The following is a 22,400-nucleotide window of genomic DNA, read 5'->3' as shown; positions in this document are numbered from 1 at the left end:
CTCATAGTAAGTAGTTCATTCCCAAGTGTGCTGACTTTCTCTCAGTCTGCCGCCGATAATGTACTTTAAGGAACGTTCATGGTTCGGGATTCTGATGGCTTCCCAAGAGGTCCCGACTTTTTTTTTTCCAGTAATCTTCATTTCCCCCCTACACACACACACACTTTTACATTGTTTTACGAACAGATCTATTTGCGTAGCAGTGGAAAAACATCTTTACACTCCCCCCCCCCAGCTACTCCTATTCCTGATTGGCTCCAGGCGCTTCCTTCTGCCTCCCCACGTGTGATAGGCCAATTTGCAAAGAGGAAATTGCACGCAAAAGAGTCTGCAGCAGTTGCGCTGGGGAGCGTGCCAAGTCACCAAGTCAGAGCAGCAGAGATTGTAGAGCCAAAAGCTCAACGTGGCAAGGTGTCCGGGCTCGGAGAAGCGTTGAGTTTGGACCCGGAAATTAACAATAGAGTTGGAAGGGACTTTGGAGGTCTTCTAGTCCAACCCCCTGCTCAAGCAGGAGACGCTCTATCAGGAGTCTTCCAACTTGGGCCTTGGATGACTTGTGGACTTCTACTCCCAGAATTCCTCAGCCAGGCATGTGTGACTGGCTGAGGAATTCTGGGAGTTGAAGTCCACAAGTCATCCAAGGGCCAAGTTGGAAGACCCCTACTCTATATCATCCCAGAGAAATGACTCTCCAAATCTCTTCTTAAAAACTTCCAGGGATGGAGCACCCACAACTTCTGGAGGAAGCCGGTCCACTGGTTAATTGTTTCCATGTCAGGAAATGACATGGCAGCTGCAGCTGCCAAAAAAGCCAACCCAGTGCTAGGCTGCATGAACAGAGGGATAGAATCAAGATCACGTGAAGTGTTAATACCACTTTACAAGGCCACACTTGGAATCCTGCATCCAGTTTTGGTCACCACGATGTAAAAAAGATGTTGAGACTCTGGAAAGAGTGCAGAGAAGAGCAACAAAGAAGATCAGGGGACTGGAGCCTAAAACATATAAGGAACGGTTGCTGGAATTGGGTATGTCTAGTTTAATGAAGAGAAGGATGAGGGGGACATGATAGCAGTCTTCCAGTATCTCAGGGGCGGCCCCAAAGAAGAGGGAGTCAAGCTATTCTCCAAAGCCCCTGAAGGCAGGATGAGAAGCAACAGATGGAGAAGGGCCTAATGCTGGGAAAGATTGAGGGCAATAGAAGAAGGGGACGACAGAGAATGAGATGGCTGGATGGAGTCACTGAAGCAGTAGGTGTGAACTTAAATGGACTCCAGAAGGTGGTAGAGGACAGGAAGGCCTGGAGGAACATTGTCCATGGGGTCGCGATGGGTCAGACAGGACTTCGCAACTAACAACAACAACAACAACAACTGTCAGGAAGTTTCTCCTTTGTTCCAGGTTGCTTCTCTCCTTGATTATTTTCCATCCGTTGCTTCTTGTCCTTCCTTCAGGTGCTTTGGAGAACAGCTTGACTCCCTCTTCTTTGGGGCAGCCCCTGAGATACTGGAAGGCTGCTATCCTGTCCCCCCTCATCCTTCTCTTCATTAAACTGGACATCCCCAATTCCAGCAGCTGTTCCTTATATGTTTTAGCCTCCAGTCCCCTAATCATCTTTGTTGCTCTTCTCTGCCCTCTTTCTAGACTCTCAGCATCTTTTTTACATCGTGGGGACCAAAACTGGATGCCGTATTCCAAGTGTGGCCTTACCAAGGCCTTGTAAAGTGGTATTAACACTTCGCATGATCTTGATTCTATCCCTCTGTTAATGCAGCCTAGCACTGTGTTGGCCTTTTTGGCAGCTGCAGCACACGGCTGGCTCCTATTTAGGTGATTGTCCACTAGGACTCCAAGGTCCCTCTCACAGTTACTACTATTGAGCCAGGTACCCCCTATGCTATACCTGTGCATTTGGTTTTTCTTGCCTAAATGTAGAACTTTACTTTTTTCACCACTGAATTTCATTTTGTTAGATTTCAAGGGCAGCCATCTATTTAATCCACAACTGGGGAAAACTCTGCTGTCCCAGGTGCTGTATGAAAAGTTGGATGCAGAAGGGGGGGGGGCAGACTTTAAAAAATGAAATGCCGCAACCTGAACTGAAAAAATATATAAAAATATCAACTGGGCGGGCGATTAAAACAACATTAAACCTTACCTATTTTATTATCTATTCATATGATCTATAATTAGCTATATAATGATTATTGTATTTAAACACACGTGCACCCTCGCTCTCTTTCTGGCAGTTATCCCCAAGACCTTCTACTTCCCAGGTTTAAAATAAAATAGGAAAGATGTAATCAAAAAAGCATAAACCATCATCCTTCCTTTTCTTCCCCACCAAGCGAGAGCCTCTGCAGGTGACAAAGTGCGTGTATGTGTGTGTGTGTTGGGGGGGGGGGATGCAGTCCTCTGATTTCTCCATGGGCTCTGCATCCTTGTTCTAAGAGCAGTTGTGGGCAACGTGGCTTTGAACAGGCCAGGATTCTCCAGGATCTAGAAGGGCAGTGGTTGCACGCTCCTGATTTTACTCCATGGTGTCTATCTCAAGATTTCTGCCCCAGGTTTTTTACTCACAGATGCTAGGGCGAAGCATAGAACTTTTTGAGAGAGCAGAACGCAGAATCATAGGGCTGGAAAGGAGATTTTCCAGTCCAAGGGCCCCCACCAGTCCAAGGCATGCCAGCAACCGGTCCGTGCAAACAAGTATAGGGCATAGGGCACAGGTCGGCAACCTGCGGCTCCGGAGTAGCATGCAGCTCTTTGAGCCTTTCCCTGTGGCTCCCAGCCTCCTCTGCCTTTGCAGAGAGAGACAGAGACAGGCAATTGCACTTCCCTGCCCCCCCCCCCGTCTCTCTCTCTCTCTCTCTCTCTCTCTCTCTCTCTCTCTCTCTCTCTCTCTCTCTCTCTCTCTCTCTCTCTCTGTGTGTATGTATGTGTGTAAAAGAGAGTGCACTCAGTGTTCTCCGAGGAGCTGAAAAGCTTACTGGGCGGAGCTCCTCCCTTTGCTGTGTCTCAGCAGGAAGCAGGAAGGGCAGGAGAGAGCTAGCTAGCCCAGCTAGGAATTCTGGGAGTTGAAGTCCATGAGTCATAAAAGAGCCGAGGTTGCCTACCCCTGAGCTTGTTGGAGAACAGCTTGAAGCCAGCTTGCCAGGTGAGCAGCAGATAGGAGGGAGGGGGGGAGAGAAAGAGAGAGAGAGAGAGAGAGAGAGAGAGAGAGAGAGAGGGGGGGGGGGAGGCAGAGAGAGAGAGGAAAGAGAGAGAGAGAAAGAAAGAGAGTGGTGGAAGAGGAGTGGCAGACCAAGGGCAGATAGAGAGGGAAGGAGGGAGAGAGATAGAGAGAGAGACCCTTTTGACATCTAAAATGAAGATAACACTGCATATATCCTTTTTTTACCTTTGTGTGTATGTAATTTTATTCTCTTAAAGCATTCTCTTGGTGATCATTGTTTTAATAGTATGGATGTTCCCAAGAGTGATATTTTTACTTTTATTTTTAATGTGTGTGTGTGTATGTATGCATGTATGTATGTATTTATACACACACACACACACACACACACACACCTATAATAAAGGTAAAAAAGGATATATGCAGTGTTATCTTCATTTTAGATATCAAAAGGGTTTTGCGGCTCCCGGTGTTTTATTTTTGGTGGGAAACGGGTCCAAGTGGCTCTTTGAGTGTTTTGGGTTCCCTACCCCTGGCATAGGGTTTCCTGCCTGAGGCAGGGGGTTGGCCTAGATGACCTCCAAGGCCCCTTCCAACTTTATTATTACTATTATTCAATGAAGCTCCATCTGCGGGATGCAGGCAGAACGCAAAACCGTGCCCCCTCCAGTGCAAGGATAATTCTTTCTCCATGGAACCGGTCCCTGGTGCCCAAAAGGTTTGGGGCCACAGTTCTAGTCCCACCCCCTACTCAAGGCAGACTATCCTGGTCAAACGGTTGCCCAGACTATTTTGGACAACCTCCAGTGACGGAGCAGTCACAACTCCAGGAAGGAAGCCGTTCCATTGATTAAATTGTTCTCACGGTCAGAACGTTCCCCCTTATTTGTAGCCTGGTTCTACGCGTTGCTTCTCACCCTGCCCTTATGTGCTTTGGAGAGTAAGTCAGTCTCACTGTGGCAGTGCCCCTTTCTAGGACAGCGATGGCGAACCTTTTAGAGACCGAGTGCCCAAAGTGCAACCCAAAACCCACTTATGCATCGTCGGGTGCCAAGTGGGCGTGGCCCATTGGGTGGGCGTGGCCGTGGTAGTAACAGCAGACTGGGTGGGACTAAAAAGTTCAGTCAATCAATTCCAACTTTGCAAGATCTTTTTTTTTCCTGCGAGAAGTTGAAATTGACTGATCGATTGAACCTTTTTTTTTTTTTTTGCACCTGGTGGCAGAGGCCTAAAGCGAAAAGGTTTTATAAAACCCAGCTGAAGGTCTAGGACTGGGGCGACGGCGTGCGTGCCCACAGAGAGGGCTCTGAGTGCCGCCTCTGGCACCCGGGCCATAGGTTCGCCACCACTGTTCTAGGATCTTAGCCACTGCTAAGCGACTGCTTTCCTTCGCCTTAATCTCATTTCGGGGGAACTTTTCAAAATCTGCCAGAGAAACCCGTAAAACAATCCAAAGCTATAGGACGGTGGTTCTCCACCTGTGGGTCGGGACCCCATTGGGGGTCGAACGACCATTTCACGGGGGCCGCCAAACAACGCAGTCCGCCATTTTTTCCCCCCTTTCCCTTAGCTGTGCTATTCCCTTTTATTCTATTGGCTTTTGAAAGCCAATAGAATAGACTCTCTTGAATAGAGTCTAATTCTATTGGCTTTCAAAAGCCCGTAGGAATTGCCCAGGCTGTCTCTGCCCTGTGAGCCCGCCAAAAGTCCCATTCTGCAAACGGTGCTGCACTAGTTGAGTAGTCCTCGACTTACGACCGGTTGAGTAGTCCTCAACTTATGACCGGTTGGGGGTCGCGGCATTAAAAAGGTTGAGAACCACTGCTATAGGAGAATTAGGGACCCCAGGATGAAAAGGGATGGAGTTCAGAGAAAGCCGGGTTCAAGTTACAACAACTGGATTCTTAATTGCAACCACTCGTTCCCACAGACCCAAAGCGCACGGTGGCGCCTCCAGGACAGCCCCAGTCACAGAAGGGAGGCTTTTGTGAAAACTACCGCTTGGACAGAACCCTGCAAAGGGGTTCTGAAGTTACACCTGAATGATGTAAGTTGTCCTTTGTTGGCTTTCTTTCCATCAAAGGCAAAAATAAAGGGAGGGGGGAGAAAAACCCGCCTCTTAACTCTTGGTCAGTTGGAAACTGATCAAGGAGAGAAGCAACCTGGAATTAAGGAGAAACTTCCTAACAGTGAGGACAATTAACCAGTGGAACAGCTTGCCACTAGAAATTGTGGGCGCTCCATCAGTAGAGGTTTTTAAGAAGAGGCTGGACAGCCACCTGTCTGAGATGGCAGAGGGTATCCTGCTTTAGCAGGGGGCTGGACTAGAAGACCTCCAAGGTCCCTTCCAGCTCTATTCTACTCTACTCTACTCTATTCTATTATTCTGTTTTAATCCTATTCTATTCTATTCCAAATTCTATTCTATTCTATTCTATATTCTATTCTATTCTATCCTGTAATTCTATTCTATTCTATTCTATTCTATTCTATTCTATTCTATTCCTTATTCTATTCTTTTCTATTCCTTATTCTATTCCTTATTCTATTCTATTCTATTCTATTCTATTCTATTCTATTCTATTCTATTCTATTCTATTCTATTCTACTCTACTTTCTATTCTATTCCTTATTCTATTCCAGTGGTTCTCAACCTTTTTAATGCCGTGACCCCCAACCTGTCCTAAGTCGAGGACTACTCAACCGGTCGTAAGTCGAGGACTACTCCACTGGTGTAGCCCCGTTTGCAGAATGGGACTTTTGGCGGGCTCAGCAGGGCAGAGACAGCCTGGACAATTCCTATTGGCTTTTGAAAGCCAATAGAATTAGACTCTATTCAAGAGAGTCTCTTCTATTGGCTTTCAAAAGCCAAGAGAATAAAAGGGAGTAGCACAGCTAAGGAAAAGGAGGGGAAAATGGCGGACTGCATTGTTTGGCGACCCCCGTGAAATGGTCGTTCGACCCCCAATGGGGTCCCGACCCACAGGTTGAGAACCACTGTTCTATTATTCCTTATTCTATTCTATTCCTTATTCTATTTTCTATTCTATTCTATTATTTCTGAACTATTTGAAACTACAGAATCTTGGTACGTTACAGATATTGCACTACAGGGAGACCTTAATTCACAACAGTTCATTTAGACCGTTCAAAGTTACAACGGCACTGAAAAAAGTGACTTATGACCAATTTTCACACCACCGTTGCAGCCTCCCCATGATCACACAATCAGAATTTCAGACACTTGGCAACCGACTCACATTTACGACGGTCGCAGTGTCCCACGGTCACTGGGATCCCCTTTTGCCACCTTCTGACAGACAAGCAAAGTTTATGGGGAAATCCAAATTCACTTATCGACCGTGTTACTTAGGTACCGCAGTGCTTCACTTAACAACAGAGGCGGGAAAGGTCATAAAAGGAAGCAAATCTCACCGAACACCTGCCTCGCTCAGCGACAGAAATTTTGGTCTCCGTCACGGCCGTGGAGTCGGGGACTGTTCTGAAGGCCAAAGCTTTAATAACTCCCAATGGTTACAAAAAGCACAGAGCTGCTTTGGGGAATTTTGAGAAAAGATTACAGAATCTCGCAAAGGGCAACAGTCATATTATGTACCTGACTCACGCTTAAAAAAAAATAAAAAAATCAGCAAACTTATTTCTCTGTCGCGCCCAAAAATATTTCTCATTTCCTGTCCCAGAAGCTTTTTTTCAATCAAGGAACGGCTCACCCATGTACTCACGACGTGCTAGGCCAGAGGTATATATAATAGTAATAGTAGTAAAGTTGGAAGGGACCTTGGAGGTCATCTAGTCCAACCCCCTGCTCAGGCAGGAAACCCTACACCATTTCGGACAAATGGCTGTCCAGTCTCTTCTTAAAAACTTCCAGTGTTGGAGCATTTACTGTTTCTGGAGGCAGGTTGTTCCACTGATTAATTGTTCTCACTGTCAGGAAGTTTCTCCTTAGTTCTAGGTTGCTTCTATCCTTGATTAGTTTCCACCCGTTGCTTCTTGTCCTGCCTTCAGGTGCTTTGGAAAATAGCTTAATTCCCTCTTCTTTATGGCAGCCCCTGAGATATTGGAATACTGCTATCATATCCCCCCTTGTCCTTCTCTTCGTTAAACTAGACATACCCAATTCTAGCAACCGTTCCTTATATGTTTTAGCCTCCGGTCCCCTAATCATCTTTGTTGCTCTTCTCTGTACTCTTTCTAGAGTCTCAACATCTTTTTTACATCGTGGTGACCAAAACTGGATGCAGTATTCCAAGTGTGGCCTTACCAAGGCATTGAAGAGTGGCATTAATACTTCACGTGATCTTGATTCTCTCCCTCTGTTAATGCAGCCTAGCACTTTATTGGCTTTTTTGGCAGCTACAGGACACAGCTGGCTCCTATTTAGGTGATTGTCCACTAGGACTCCAAGGTCCCTCTCACAGTTACTACTATTGAGCATGGTGCCACCTATGCTGTACTTGGTGGAATACCTCTGAAAACATTTGATTTATCACTGCATTATGCTGCCCCTGGCAAGAATTACGGGGGAAAAACGAGGGGGTAATGCGAGTTCAGTGTAAAAGGGGGGGGGGTGATTTGTGGCTGTTTCTCCCTGGCAGTTTAAAAATGCAAGGAAGCCACCTTTGCATCCATCCCACCAGCCAGATTTCCCTTGCTGAAATAATGGGTCGACCTTAATTGTTATAAGACGCAAAGTAAAACTCTGTTTTATTTCCCCAGAAAAGAGATACATGTAAAATTAAAAATTTAAAAATAATTCTCAAATTGGAAGGGGGGGGGGAGAACACCCAGTGGAACATTAGGATCATTTTGGTTATAATGACTGAAGCAGCTCCTCCCTCCCTGGAGTTGAACTACAGACAGTGTGGGATTCAGCCGGTTTGCACCAGTTCGGCACAACCGGTAGCTAATTTTTTTTGTGGCCCTTCCGGAAGCGGCATCCGCACAGAGAACCGGTTGTTCATATATTTGAATCCCGCCACTGATCATATCATATCATATCATCTACCTACTTACCTCTGTCTGTCTCTCTCTCTATATATATATCTATCCATCTATCCATTTATCCATCTATCTATCTACCATATCTATCAACCTATCTACCTACCTACCATATCTACCATATCTATCTACCATATCTATCTATCTACCATATCTATCTATCTACCCTATCTATCTATCTATCTATCTATCTATCTATCTATCTATCTATCTATCTATCTATCTATCTATCTCTATCAGATCCAGTGGTGGGATTCAGCCAGTTTGCACCAGTTTGGTAGAACTGGTAGCTAATTTTTTGTGGCCTGGGCCCAGAACGGGCTTCCGGAAGCGGCATCCACACAGAGAACCAGTTGTTCACATATTTGAATCCCACTACTGGATGGATGAATGGATAGATATAGATGATAGATAGACGATAGATAGATAGATAGATAGATAGATAGATAGATAGATAGATAGATAGATAGATATAGATACAGTGGTGGGATTCAGCCAGTTTGCACCAGTTCGGTAGAACTGGAAGCTAATTTTTTGTGGCCCAGGCCCAGAACGGGCTTCCGGAAGCAGCATTCACACAGAGAACCGGTGGTTCGCCTGTTTGAATCCCACCACTGACTACAGGTAGTCCTGGACTTATAACCAGTTGCTTAGCAACTCTCTCGAGTTACGACGGACCCCGAAACAGCTCCTTAGGACCCCCAGATTCAGATTGCTGGGCCTCCCCCACCCCTGTGGTCACGGGACCCACATCTTCTGGCGCTTGGCAACCGGCCAACGTTTACAGCATCCTGCGGTCGCCCGACCACAGGTTGTGATGTTCTTGCTGTTGTGGTGTTTACTTCTGGTTTCCAGCAAAAAAAAAAGAAAAAGTCTCACAGCAGACAAGGAGCTTGCGTAACTACTGCCTGTGCACGAAAAGAAAAATTTAAAAAATTCAGATGTGGCCACACGTGGGCCTGCTTAACAACCAGCACGACTTGCGATCGGTAAATGTAGGCTCCGTTGTGGTCATAAGCTGAGGACTTGCCTGCAGATGAGTTGTCAGTTCCCTGCCATGATTTGAATACCCCAGTTGGGCTCTTGTGGAAGGGAGCGTAGAAAAGATCTGGCGGATATTCATCTGGTAATCCGCTGGCTTTCCGGTTCCCCTCCTGGACCACGTGAGCTGAACTGACGGAACTTTGATTTCCAGTTGAGATCAGGGTCTTACTTCTTATCCAGAAATATTGAGCAGGGGGCTGGACTAGAAGACCTCCAAGGTCCCTTCCAGCTCTAGAATTCTGTTTCTGTCGTCCTCCTCCTCCTCCTCTACCTTACTCTCCAGTGGAGAATTCACCAGTGGAATAGCTGGCCTCCAGAAATTGTGGGCGCTCCATCCCTGGAGGTTTTTAAGAAGAGGCTAGCCCAGGGGTAGGCAACCTTGGCTCTTTCATGACTCGTGGACTTCAACTCCCAGAATTCCTGAGCCAGCATGGCTCAGCTTGGAAACTCTCCCTTTCCCCTCAGCAGGGCTGGCTCAGGAATTCTGGGAGTTGAAGTCTACGAGTCATAAAAGAGCTGAGGTTGCCTACCCCTGGGATAGACAGTCACTTGTTTGAGATGGTACAGGTCAGGGGTAGGCAACCTCGCCTCTCTTATGACTCGTGGACTTCAACTCCCAGAATTCCTGAGTCAGCTGGGAGTTGAAGTCCATGAGTCATAAAAGAGCCGAGGTTGCCTACCCCTGGTATAGGTTCTCCTGTCTGAGCAGGGGGCTGGACTAGAAGACCTCCAAAGTCCCTTCCAACTGTTATTCTATTATTCCATGGATGGTTGGTTGGATGGATGGATGGATGGATGGATGGATGGAAGGAAGGAAGGAAGGGCAATGGATGGAAACTCATCAAGGAGAGAAGCAACCTGGAATTAAGGAGAAACTTCCTGACAGTGAGGATAATTAATCAGTGGAACAGCTTGCCACTAGAAATCGTGGGCACTCCATCACTGGAGATTTTTAAGAAGAGACCGGACAGTCACTTGTCTGAGATGGTATAGGTTCTCCTGCCTGAGTGGGGGGCTGGACTAGAAGACCTCCAAGGTCCCTTCTGAATTTTATTATTTTTTTATATTATTATTATTATTATTATTATTATTATTATTATTATTATTATTATTATTATGGATCATCACACAGTCAGCCAGGTGTTCAGACTGGATTTGGCATTTTGTCTACCTCTCGAGTCCTTACCCAGGACCTGGGATAGGCAGATGTGGATGTTTGATGGTATTACAGGTATCGTCGCAGGATGGAAGCAGTTCCTAATAAGGCCGCCTTTTGCAATTGACTAATAGTGAATGTGTCAATGCCGATGGTGTTCAAGTGGTGCTCCAGTTGTTTTGGGATTGCACCCAAGGAGATTATTATTATTATAATTTGTGTCAAGGACCCCTCAACTAAGGAGGCCCAGGATTTTGGGGAACGGCAGCCTCACTGCTTCATCTAAGAGTCTTTCTCCTGTAACAACATGTTGTCGTGCTGTTCAGTCCATCCAATGCTATATCTCCTGTATAGCATGTTGTTATTACTGCAAGGCGATCCAACCGGTCAGTCCTAGAGGAGATCAACCCCGACTGCTCTTTAGAAGGCCAGATCCTGAAGCTGAAACTCAAGGACTTTGGCCACCTGATGAGAAGGAAGGACTCACTGGAGAAGAGCCTGATGCTGGGAAAGATGGAGGGCAAGAGAAGAAGGGGACGACAGAGAAGGAGGTGGCTGGATGGAGTCCGAAGCAATAGGCCTGAGCTTCAATGGACTCCAGAAGATGGTAAAGGACAGGAAGGCCTGGAGGAAGGTTGTCCATGGAGTCGTGATGGGTTGGACACGACTTCGCAACTAACAATTACAAAAATCCTATGAAGATTTCAAAGCCTATCACCACGGCCCAGACGTACTTATTCCTGCGGGCAGCAGCTCTCCCAGGCAGAAATGGGGTGACTTTTCAGTGGTGCCATCTCCTACCGCTGGAGAAACATCTGGGGCCTTCTACCGCTAGGCATCCAGAGAAGAGCAACAAAGATGATCAGGGGACTGGAGGCTAAAACACATGAAGAATCGTTGCAGGATTTGGGGTATGTCTAGTTTAATGAAAAGAAGGACCAGGGATGACATGATAGCAGAGTTCCAATATTTGAGGGGCTGCCATAAAGAAAAGGGGGTGAATCTGTTCTCCAAAGCACCTGAAGGCAGGCTAAGAAGCAACGGATAGAAACGAACTAAGGAGAGATGCAACCTAGAATGACATTTCCTGACTGTGGGAACAATTAACTAACCAGTGAGACAATCTGCCTCCAGAAGTGGTGGATGCTCCATCGCTGGAGGTTTTTAAGAAGAGACTGGACAGCCATTTCTCTGGAATGGTGATGGGTAAGGGTGTCCAACCTTGGGAACTTTGAGACATGTGAATTTCAACTCCCAGAATTCCCCATGGCTGGCTGGGGAAGTCCGGGAGTTGAAGTCCACAAGTCTTAAAGTTCCATGGTTGGACATCCCTAGTGCAGGGTATCCTGCTTGCACAGGGGGGTGGATTACAACAGTGGTTCTTAACCTGGGCGATATTGCCCCCCAGGGGGGCGATTTCATTTTTCAGGGGGGCGATGGAATGAAAAGGGGCGACATGGGGGCGAAGGAATGAAAAGGGGGTGATAGGGGGCGATGGAGCGAGAAGTTTTGGGGACACTTTTGAGACTTTTTCGTACAGTGAATCACTGCATATCTATCGTAAAAAATATCAGATCGCTGGCTATTAGTGGATTGAATTGTGTTTTCAAAGGTTCCTCCAGCTAGCTTCAGTACAGAACGCCGTACATATGTGAAGATGCATTACTTATCTTCATGCGCATTGCGCAGCAGCCTCTACCCATACAGTGGCGCGCCATTGGCCAGAATATGTGAGATATGGGAAAAAGACTGGAAATAAATTAGTTGTATGGATATGTCCTGATGACAATTTTTAAGAAAACAAAAAAAGGGTTTGCATAAATTGAAGAATTATTTCCTATGTTGTGATTGAGAGGTTGCGTTGGGGGAGGGGGGCGATGACAACTTCCTCACTGTCTCAAGGGGGCGATTCGTTCAAAAAGGTTAAGAACCACTGGATTAGAAGATCTTCAAGGTGAGAGGGACCTCGGAGTCCTAGTGGACGATCACCTAAATAGGAGCCAGCCGTGTGCTGCAACTGCCAAAAAGGCCAACACAGTGCTAGGCTGCATTAACAGAGGGAGAGAATCAAGATCATGTGAAGTGTTAGTACCGCTTTACAAGGCCTTGTAAGGCCACACTTGGAATATGGCATCCAGTTTTGGTCACCACGATGTAAAAAAGATGTTGAGACTCTAGAAAGAGTGCAGAGAAGAGCAACAAAGATGATCAGGGGACTGGAGGCTAAAACATATAAGGAACGGTTGCTGGAATTGGGTATGTCTAATTTTAACGAAGAGAAGGACAAAGGGGGACAGGATAGCAGTATTCCAATATCTCAGGGGCTGCCATAAAGAAGAGGCAGTCAAGCTATTTTCCAAAGCACCTGAAGGCAGGACAAGAAGCAACGGGTGGAAACTAATCAAGGAGAGAAGCAACCTAGAACTACGGAGAAACTTCCTGACAGTGAGAACAATTAACCAGTGGAACAACCTGCCTCCAGAAGCAGTGAATGCTCCAACACTGGAAGTTTTTAAGAAGAGACTGGACAGCCATTTGTCCGAAATGGTGTAGGGTTTCCTGCCTGAGCAGGGGGTTGGACTAGATGACCTCCAAGGTCCCTTCCAACTTTACTACTATTACTACAGGTCCCTTCCATCTCTGTTCTGTTATCCTGTCCTTCCTTGTAATCTGCAGCAGGTTATAATCCAGGTGTCCCAAAAGCTGATCTCTTAAGGCAGGGGTCTTCCAACTTGGCCCTTTGATGACTTGTGGACTTCAGCTCCCAGAATTCTGGGAGTTGAAGTCCACAAGTCATCAAAGGGCGAAGTTGGAAGACCCCTGTCTTAAGGACTGGAGCTTTTAGGATCTGTCCTTAAGCTCACCTTTATTCTAGAAATCCTCTCCTCACACCCACACAGCCAACCACTGAGGGGCAGCTAAATCAAAGAGGGGCACATAGGCAACGTGCAGATTTAATATACTTCCCACCACACATATGTACCTGGTGGGACTGACTTATTTCTGCATATTTAAAATGTTTCTTCTTCACACAATCTCGGGAAGGACTCCCAGCCCAGCTACCAAAGAGTCAAACCAATGTGTTATCAAGTTAATTTCACCTTCGTGCTGCTAAGTAACCTTATCTGAACAATCATAAAAGGAAATAAGGGCTCCATAAACAGCGGGGGACTACCTGGCAGGTGGCAGATAGCAAGGTCAGTGCTCAGTAGCACCTGGGGTAAAGCTGGAAAGGACCCCATTTAGGAGATGTCTAGTTTAATGAAGAGAAGGACGAGGGGGGACATGATAGCAGCCTTCCAGTATCTCAGGGGCTGCCCCAAAGAAGAGGGAGTCAAGCTCTTCTCCAAAGCGCCTGAAGGCAGGACAAGGAGTAACGGATGGAAACGAATCCAGGAGAGAAGCAACCTGGAACTAAGGAGAAACTTCCTGAGAACAAGAACAATTAACCAGTGGAACAACCTGCCTCCAGAAGCGGTGAATGCTCCAACACTGGAAGTTTTTAAGAAGAGACTGGACAGCCATTTGTCTGAAATGGTCTAGGGTTTCCTGCCTCAGCAGGGGGTTGGACTAGATGACCTCCTTGGTGGTTCTCTGACCTTGGCTGTTTTCTTGCGGACGTTTCATTACCCCACTAGGGAACACCGTCAGTGCTACCAGCGTTATTGATTACTGTACTGTTACAGCATTACTGGTGATGTTCCCTAAAAACCACCAAGCTCAGAGAGCAACAGGGACCCCACAGTTCTCCTCCTCTTCCCCCTCTGCAAACCCCCTCCCCTACTAACATCCTCCTTGTCCTCCCCCCCCTCATTATTCTCTTCTCTGCAACCCCCCCCCCTCTTTTAGCACTGAAGTTGTTCACTAGTTGGGTAATGAACCGTCTGCAGTAAAACTGTCAACCTCAGAAAGCACCAAAAGGACCCCACAGTTCAACCTTGGCTGGCCCACAAATATTCTCCTTTACGGGAACTTTCGACATAGGTGGAAGAAACCAACCATCCACAAAGACCATTTGTAAATGTGGGATAAATATCAGAAGTGGGAGACTGCAGCAGGCTGGAGTCAAGACTAACAAATGCATTCAGATGAACAGAAGAGAAGGATGAGGGGGGACAGGATAGCAGCACTGCAGTATCTCAGGGACTGCCCCAAAGAAGAGGGAGTCAAGCTATTCTCCAAAGCGCCTGAAGGCAGGACAAGAAGCAAAGGATGGAAACTAACCAAGGAGGGCAGCAACCTAGAACTAAGGAGAAGGTGTGAATGCTCCAAAAACTGGAAGTTTTTAAGAAGAGACTGGACAGCCATTTGGCCAAAATGGTAGGGTTTCCTGCCTGAGCAGAGGGTTGGACTAGATGACTTCCAATGTCCCTTCCAACATCATCATCATCATCATTATTATTATTATGGATCATCGCACAGTCAGCCAGATGTTCAGACTGGATTTGGCATTTTGTCTACCTATCGAGTCCTTACCCAGGACCTGGGATAGGCAGATGTGATGTTTGATGGTATTACAGATATCATCGCAGGATGGAAGCAGTTCCTAGTAAGGCTGCCTTTTGCAATTGACTAATAGCGAATTTGTCAATGCCAATGGTGTTCAAATGGTGCTCCAGTTGTTTTGGGATTGCACCCAAGGCGCCTATGACTATTGGTACTACCCTTGCTTGCTTTTGCCACAGTCTTTCTATTTCTATTTGTAGACTGTGGCAAAAGCAAGCAAGGGTAGTATCAATTATTATTATTACTACTACTACTACTACTACCACTACTACTACTACTACTACTACTACTACTATATACCCACTTAGAAGACAAACAGCAAGCACCCAGGAAGAAAGTGGAACTCCTAATCAAGGCAGACCAATCTCTAGAATTTCTTTTCAAGCCCTCTCACAACAGGTCTCCAAGTGGCTGACCTATATTGAGAGCGGCCCAGCCAAAAAAAAAACCATACAGGAAACAAAGTCAGTTCCTTAAAGGTACAGAGCTGAGCAGCTAGGATGTAGCCTCCCGGAAGAAAATTCACAAAAAATAATACGAAGGGAGGAAGTAGTGAGAAGCGCTTTGAAAGGGCGTCAAGTGGACATTCCAGTCCCAAAGATGCTTTTTTTTTTCTTCTTCAAAGACAACCGGACTTTTGGTTTGCTTTTTTTCCTTGACGACATTTCGCTTCTCCTCCAAGAAGCTTCATTAAACACAAAAGTCCAGTTGCCTTTTGGAAAAAAAAGCACCTTTGGGACAGCCGTGACCTGGATGACTGAGAATCTCCATAGACAATAATAACAATAATAACAACAACAATAGTAGTAGTAGTAGTAATAGCAGTAGTAGTAATAAGTTGGAGGGTATCTTGGAGGTCATCTAGTCCAACCCCCTGCTCAGGCAGGAAACCCTATACCATTTCAGACAAATGGCTGTCCAGTTTCTTCTTAAAAACTTCCAGTGTTGGAGCATCCACAGCTTCTGGAGGCAGGTTGTTCCACTGGTTAATTGTTCTAACTGTCAGGAAGTTTCTCCGTGGTTCTAGGTTGCTTCTTGTCCTGCCTTCAGGCGCTTTGGAGAACAGCTTGACTGCCTCTTCTTTGTGGCAGCCCGAGATACTGGAAGGCTGCTATCATGTCCCCCCTCATCCTTTTCTTCGTTAAACTAGACATACTCAATTCCAGCAACCGTTCCTTAAAAGTTTTAGCCTCCAGTCCCCTGATCATCTTTGTTGCTCTTCTCTGTACTCTTTCTAGAGTCTCAGCATCTTTTTTGCATCGTGGTGACCAAAACTGGATGCCGTATTCCAAGTGTGGCCTCACCAAGGCATTGTAAAGTGGTATTAACACTTCACGAGATCTTGATTCTTTCCCTCTGTTAATGCAGCCCGGCAGTGTGTTGGCTTTTTTGGCAGCTGCGACGAGATCTGTAATACCATCAGACATCCACATCTGCCTATTTCACGTCCTTGGGAAGGACTTGATAGACAAAAATGCCAAATCCAGTCTGAACATCTGGCTGACTGTGTGATGATTAATAATAATAATAATAACATTAATAATAAAGTTGGAAGGGATCTTGGAGGTCATCTAGTCCAACCCCCTGCTCAGGCAGGAAACCCTATACCATTTTCAGACAAATGGCTGTCCAGTCTCTTCTTAAAGACTTAAAGCAGGGGTCTTCAAACTGCGTGCCTGGCTGAGGAATTCTGGGAGTTGAAGTCCACCAGTCATCAAAGGGCCAAGTTTGAAGACCCCTGCTTTAAACAAACAAGTTCCTTATAGAGGGCCATGATCTTTTTCAGGGGGAAACTTTATTTATTTATGAGACTTATATACCGCTTTAAGTATAAGCACTCTCTAAGCGGTGTACACCAGTAAGCAATGTATGTATGTATGTATGTATATGTGTGTGTGTGTGTGTGTGTGTGTGTGTGTGTGTGTGTGTGTATATATATATATATATATATATATATATATATATATATATATATATTTACATTGCCCCCAACAATCTGGGTCCTCATTTTACCTACCCCGGAAGGATGGAAGGCTGAGTCAATTGTGCTGGTTTCAAAGATTTGAGTACTTGAGAGTTACCAGTGGGAGTTAACCCAGATTTCACTACGCTGGGAGAACACTTTCACAACAGGGGAACCAATTCCGCTCACTCTCGGCCACGATCCGCTTATTTCCTAGTTACCTGCCAAACAAAGCTGCGCTTTTTCCCTTGGTGAAATTCCTTTAATTACAGAGGTTCTCTTTAGCAACCATCCTGACGACGTTCCGGAAGTCTTTATAAACCTGGCTGCTCTCCCAGGCCTTGGGGGGGGAGGGGGTAGGGTGTTTGTGGAGCCCTGGGATGTAATCTGAGGGGATGTTTAGAGTCATCTATTTTTTTTAATTGTTTATCTATTTTCCATCTCAGCTTGCCCAGTCATTCTGAAGCTGGTAATCTTCTAAATCTTAACAGCTTGGAAAATATCTGTCGTTTGTAAAGGAAAGTTCACCCATAACGCGATTAAATCTACTTTGGGAAGGGCCAGCAAAAGTGAAGGTATATTTATATGCATATTAAAAAGGGGAAGGAATGAAGATCATTTACAGCTAGGTGCATACAGTATTGTTAAGTTCCCCCAGTCTGATGTTTTCAAACGCGTTAAGAGGGCCACTTCCCAAATTCCCAGCCAATGTGGCCATTGATTATGAAGGCTGGCCATTCTGGTAAGTGTAGTACATCATATACGAAGGCATCAGATTGGGGTAAAGGGTGAAAGAAAATTAAACAGTCAAGGGTCTCCTAGCTATTTTTTATTTTTTATTCACAAAAGCTGTCCAAAGAATCAGTTGTGCTAGTGCAGTGGTTCTCAACCTTTTTAATGCTGTGACCCCCCAACCGGTTGTAAGTCGAGGACTACTCAACCAGTTGTAAGTCGAGGACTACTCAACTGGCGCAGTACCGTTTGCAGAATGGGACTTTTGGCGGGCTCAGCAGGGCAGAGACAGCCTGGACAATTCCTATGGGCTTTTGAAATCCAATAGAATTAGACTCTATTCAAAAGCCAATAGAATAAAAGGGAGTAAAACAGCTAAGGAAAAGGGGGAAAAAATGGCGGATTGCGTTGTTTGGCGACCCCCGTGAAATGGTCGTTCGACCCCAAATGGGGTCCCGACCCACAGGTTGAGAACCACTGTGCTAATGTCAGCATGCCGGCTACAGCAGAAAGAATCAGCCTGCACTGTACAGAAGTAAAGTTTTTCAAACACACAAAAACTTTCTCACTCATCTCCATTCAATACAGCATATCCCCAGAGGAAAGACAGACCCTGGGCATAGAAGCATGGGCGAATTCTCAAGAAACACAAAAGCAAACGGGATACTCCATTTAACGGATCTCTTTTACCAGGCGGTCGACAGAGATTTTGCAAAACTCCTTTTTAAGAGTTCCCGACGTATTTTCTGAACAATGTGACGGCAACGATCGATCGCTATCTTTTGATATCTTTAAAAGGAAGCTACACATGTCTCGCACACGCAGGATTCTCGCCGGACCAAAAGGCAGGCCTCTAAACGGGGCTTGCTCCTAACTGTAATCCTTTTAATACAAATTAATCCTCCGCTGACTATCCACAGCCTGCATCCCAGTTGCATGAAATCACAAGGGAAGCGGCCAGGTCAGCCCCAGCCAGAATACATCTAAGAGAGACAGGCCTTTCTTTGTTTGACAGGCAAGTTTTGAGGAGGGACAGTTCAGAAACAACGCGGCCTATCACATACAGAGGGAAGATGGCTCCTACGATGAAAAATGGCCTTCTTTTTCAGGACAGTTTCCCCGAAATTCTGCCCCCTACCCATTTCCCAGCAAGAGTCCCTCGGCTTTCTCATGCTGAACAGCTTCTCTCCTTTCCTCACGAGTAAATAACGCTTAATTTTTAAGAGCTGGGAGGCAGGACCGTCCCGATGCCAGGGCCCCAAAGCCCGGCCTTTACAATCCAAGCGCTCCCCAAACAGAGAAGCAAGGCAGGATCAGGCGAGCCGCTCGTAATGGCTACTTTCTGCCATTTTCTTTTCCCAGACTGCCTCCCCTTCCCCAATATAAGCCAGACTCTTAAAACGTCCAGCTTACCCTCGGCTTCCCGACAAGAAAACGCCTACGGCAACCAAGGGCGGGCGGGCGGGCGGCGAGAAAAAGCAAAATTTTATTTGCAACTGTGTAAACAATACAGCCAGCCCAGCGCCATAGAAAGCGAGGCCCAAGTTAAACAAAATGCAGAAAGAGGGAGCCTTGGCTCTGGGCGGCGCTGCCAGTTTATGTAATTTAAACAAAAAACAAATGCTGGGAGGGGGGGGGAGAGAGAGAGAGAGAGAGAAAGAAATAAATGCCACCTTCAATTAAACAGCCCTCTTTGCCTTCCGCCCAACATAGCTCAGGGCCGTCTTAAAAAGAGGCACGGAGTGAGTGACCGAGTGACCGTGTTAGAAAACAGAGATGGAGGCAGGAACCCTTCTCACTCTCGCCCCCCCCCCAGCTCCTCACCCGCCGCTGGGAGGCAAAATGGTTGGCTGAGACACAAGCAGCAGCAGCAGCAGCGGTGGGCCCTGCAGAAGCCAAGGGGAGGCAAGTCCCGGTTCCGCCAATGAGAACAGCTGCCTCCTCCGCGGGGGTTTGCCACGGAGGATCTTAGGCATTCCACCAGGAGCTGCCAGGAGCCCCCCCCCGAGGCCCAGAGCCCCGTGGGGGGAGACGGCTCCTAGATGCACTGGGGCGTAACTCTCAACCCAGACAATGGCTGGGAGGTGGCAGGGCTGGCGTCCAGCACAGGTCAGGGGTGTAACTGTCCGAAGGCCACCGAATTCAGGCTACTGTTTTCCTCCTCTGCTACTCCAAGCCTCCTTCCCTTCCAGGGCGGGGTGTGTCCTTCCAAAGCCTCACATCACACCAGACACTTTGCTGGGGGAAGGGGGGGAGGGTCACCGCCTCTTTCCTGCTGACCAGCTCAAAAACTTTCGGCCAAGCCGGTGCAGAGTGTGGCCCGGATTCCCAGGCGGGTGGAGCAGGAGGGCTCCAGACAGGGCACAAAAGCCACCAACGGCTGCCTTCCCCGCTGACCCTCCCGATCCGGAGGCGGCAGGCGAGGACACCTTGGCCCGTCCTAGCGCCTTCCTTCTTTTTTTCTTTTTTGCCTTCCTTTTATGGCTGCTGCCGCCTCTCTCCTGCACTCAGGCCAGCTCCAGAGGCCTACACCACCCAGCTTGCTTGCCTGCCTGCCTGCCTGCCCAGCGGGCAGAGGCACTTTCTTTCCGACCAGGCTCCCTGATCCCCAGGCCGACGACATCGAGGCACAACATTGGGGTGCGAGCGCAAACAATGGGCTGGGAAACCTGCAGCCGGATTTCGCGGCTGAAAGAGAAAGAGGAGGAGGAGGAGCCAAAACACCTCCGGGCTATAAACAAAAGAGCGGAGTGAGGGAGGAAGCAGCCCCAGCCTGCCTGGGTCTCCTCAAGAGTAGCCAGCGCCCTCCTCGTCTTTCCCATCCTGCTCCCCCAGGCCAGGAAGGCCCCACCAGCCCAGCCTCCTACCTTCCCTGCCTGGATGAGCGGCTTGGCTGGGCCTCGGAGGCTGATGGGGGAAGGGGGCTTAGCCCTGCTGCCTGGCTGGGGGGGGGAGACACACCAGGAGGAGCCCGATGGGCAAAATGGCGCTGGAGGAAAAGGCAGCAATCCCAGGCGGGTTGCCATGTTGCCGGCGCCCGGCGGGGACAGGAAGTGGCTGGGATAACGGGGAAGTGGCTGGGATAACAGGCAGGCAGCGAAGGAAGGAAGGAAGGAGAGTAAGGAGGGAGGAGGGAGGGGAAGGAAAGAAAAGAGGAAGGAAGGGAAGGAAGGAAGGAAGGTGGATGAATAGAAGGGAGAGAAGGCAGGGAAAAGCAAGGGAAGAGGGAAAGATGGATGGAAGGAAAGGAGAAGGAGGGAAAGGTGGTGGTGGAATGAGGGAGGGGAGGAGAAGGAGGGAGAGAAGATGGCAAGAAAGGGGGGAAGTTGGAAGAGAAAGACAGAGGAAGGGAAAAAGGAGGGAAGGAAGGAAGGGAAGAAGAAAGTGGGGAGGAAAGAAGGGGAGGCAGGAAAGAAGGAAGGAGGAAAGAAAGTGGGGAGGGAAGAAGGAAAGAAAGTGGGGAGGAAAGAAGGGGAGGCAGGAAAGAAGGAAGGAGGAAAGAAAGTGGGGAGGGAAGAAGGAAAGAAAGTGGGAAGGAAGGAAGGAAGGAAGGAAGGAAGGAAGGAAGGAAGGAAGGAAGGAAGGAAGGAAGGAAGGAGAGAGGGAGGAAGGGAATTTGAGGAAGGAAGGGAAGGAAGGAAGGGGAGGCAGGGCCCCTCGCCCCCTCGCCCTCTCACTCACCAGCACTGGAGGTGGAAGGCAGCCGGGCAGTGGTCGCAGCAGAGCAGGTCGCCGCCCTCCTTGCAGCTGTCGCAGCTGTCGTGGTTCGTGGCGCGCCCGCTGCGGCGTTGGGCGGCGGCGGCCGAGGCCGGGTGGTGCTGGTGGGGCGCGCCGGGGAGGCCTCCCGCCGGGGAGGGCGCCGCCGCCGCCGCCGCCGGGGGGAGGCCGTGCGGGGGCCCGCCGCCGGGCTGCGGGAGGGGCGGCGCCGCCGGGTGCTGCTGCTGCTGCTGCTGGTGGAAGTGGTGCGCGGGGTGCCCGTCGCCGCCTCGCTCCGGCCGCCGGCTCCGCTTCTCGCTCCCGCCGCCGCCGTCGCTCCGCGGAGGGGCCAGCAGCGCCTGGATTTGCTGCGGGGGGGGAGGAGGAGGGGGAGGAGGGAGGGGGGAAGCATCGGTCAGGCGGGCGCCGGACGGGACCCTCCCCCCTCCTCCCCCTCCCCTCCCCCCACCGGGACCCCCCCTCACCTCCATGAGGCCGCCCGTGGTGTCCAGGTCGTAGACCACCGTCTTGGCCTCCATCCTCTCCCACATCCAAGGGCGCGGGCAGGGCCGCAGCGCGCCGCTCAGGCCGGCCCGGCGGGGGAGGCGCGTCGCGGGGCCGCGGGGGACTCGCCGCCGCCGCCTCGGCCTACCCGACGGGCCTGGGGGAGCCCCCCGCCGCCGCCGCCGCCGCCCGGACAGGCCGCGGCTGGGCTGAGGGGACGGCTGCCATGACAGGGGGCGGGGCCCGCGCTGCCTGCCTCGCCGCTGAGGGGAAGGTCGCCCGCCGCCGCCGCCGCCGCCGCCTCACACGCAGGGCCCCGCCGCTGCCGCCGCTGCCACAGCGCTCGTCGCGCAGGCGCACCGCCACCTCCCCGCCGCCCCGGGAGCATGCGCGCGGCGGCGGCCCTCTGCCGCGCAGGCGCGGGAAAGCCGGAAAAAAAGAAAAAAAAAAACCACGACGCTTCGGGTTCGCTCGGGGGGAAAGGCAGCGCGCTCGAGGTCCTCCACGCTGCGCGTGCGCGGCCGTACAACCCCCCCCCTCCTTTCGTCACCCTCCCTTCCTCCGCTCCCGTTCGGCTCCTGCTCTTTGCGCAGGCGCCCAGG

The 22,400-nt window shown here is 49.0% G+C and overlaps 1 protein-coding gene across 2 annotated transcripts in view; it reads right to left on the bottom strand.

Moving 5' to 3' along the window:
• Positions 1-22,183, bottom strand: part of PHF12 (PHD finger protein 12) — a 66,073-nt gene extending 43,890 nt beyond the window's left edge. The window contains exons 1-2 of one of the 2 annotated variants that reach the window (XM_039355188.1): positions 21,780-22,183; positions 21,280-21,662 (exon numbers count right to left, since the gene is read on the bottom strand). In XM_039355188.1, coding sequence (XP_039211122.1) covers positions 21,280-21,662; positions 21,780-21,845 — 449 coding nt within the window. In that variant the 5' untranslated portion in view covers positions 21,846-22,183. The remainder of the gene's footprint in view (positions 1-21,279; positions 21,663-21,779) is intronic. The other variant, XM_039355190.1, reaches the window with a different exon arrangement.
• Positions 22,184-22,400: the final 217 nt, after the last annotated feature.

Source organism: Crotalus tigris, unplaced genomic scaffold, assembly GCF_016545835.1.
Source record: "Crotalus tigris isolate CLP2741 ecotype Arizona unplaced genomic scaffold, ASM1654583v1 scf7180000018618.293821, whole genome shotgun sequence".
Classification (NCBI taxonomy): domain Eukaryota; kingdom Metazoa; phylum Chordata; class Lepidosauria; order Squamata; family Viperidae; genus Crotalus; species Crotalus tigris.
This window is presented reverse-complemented; position numbering and strand designations above follow the sequence as displayed.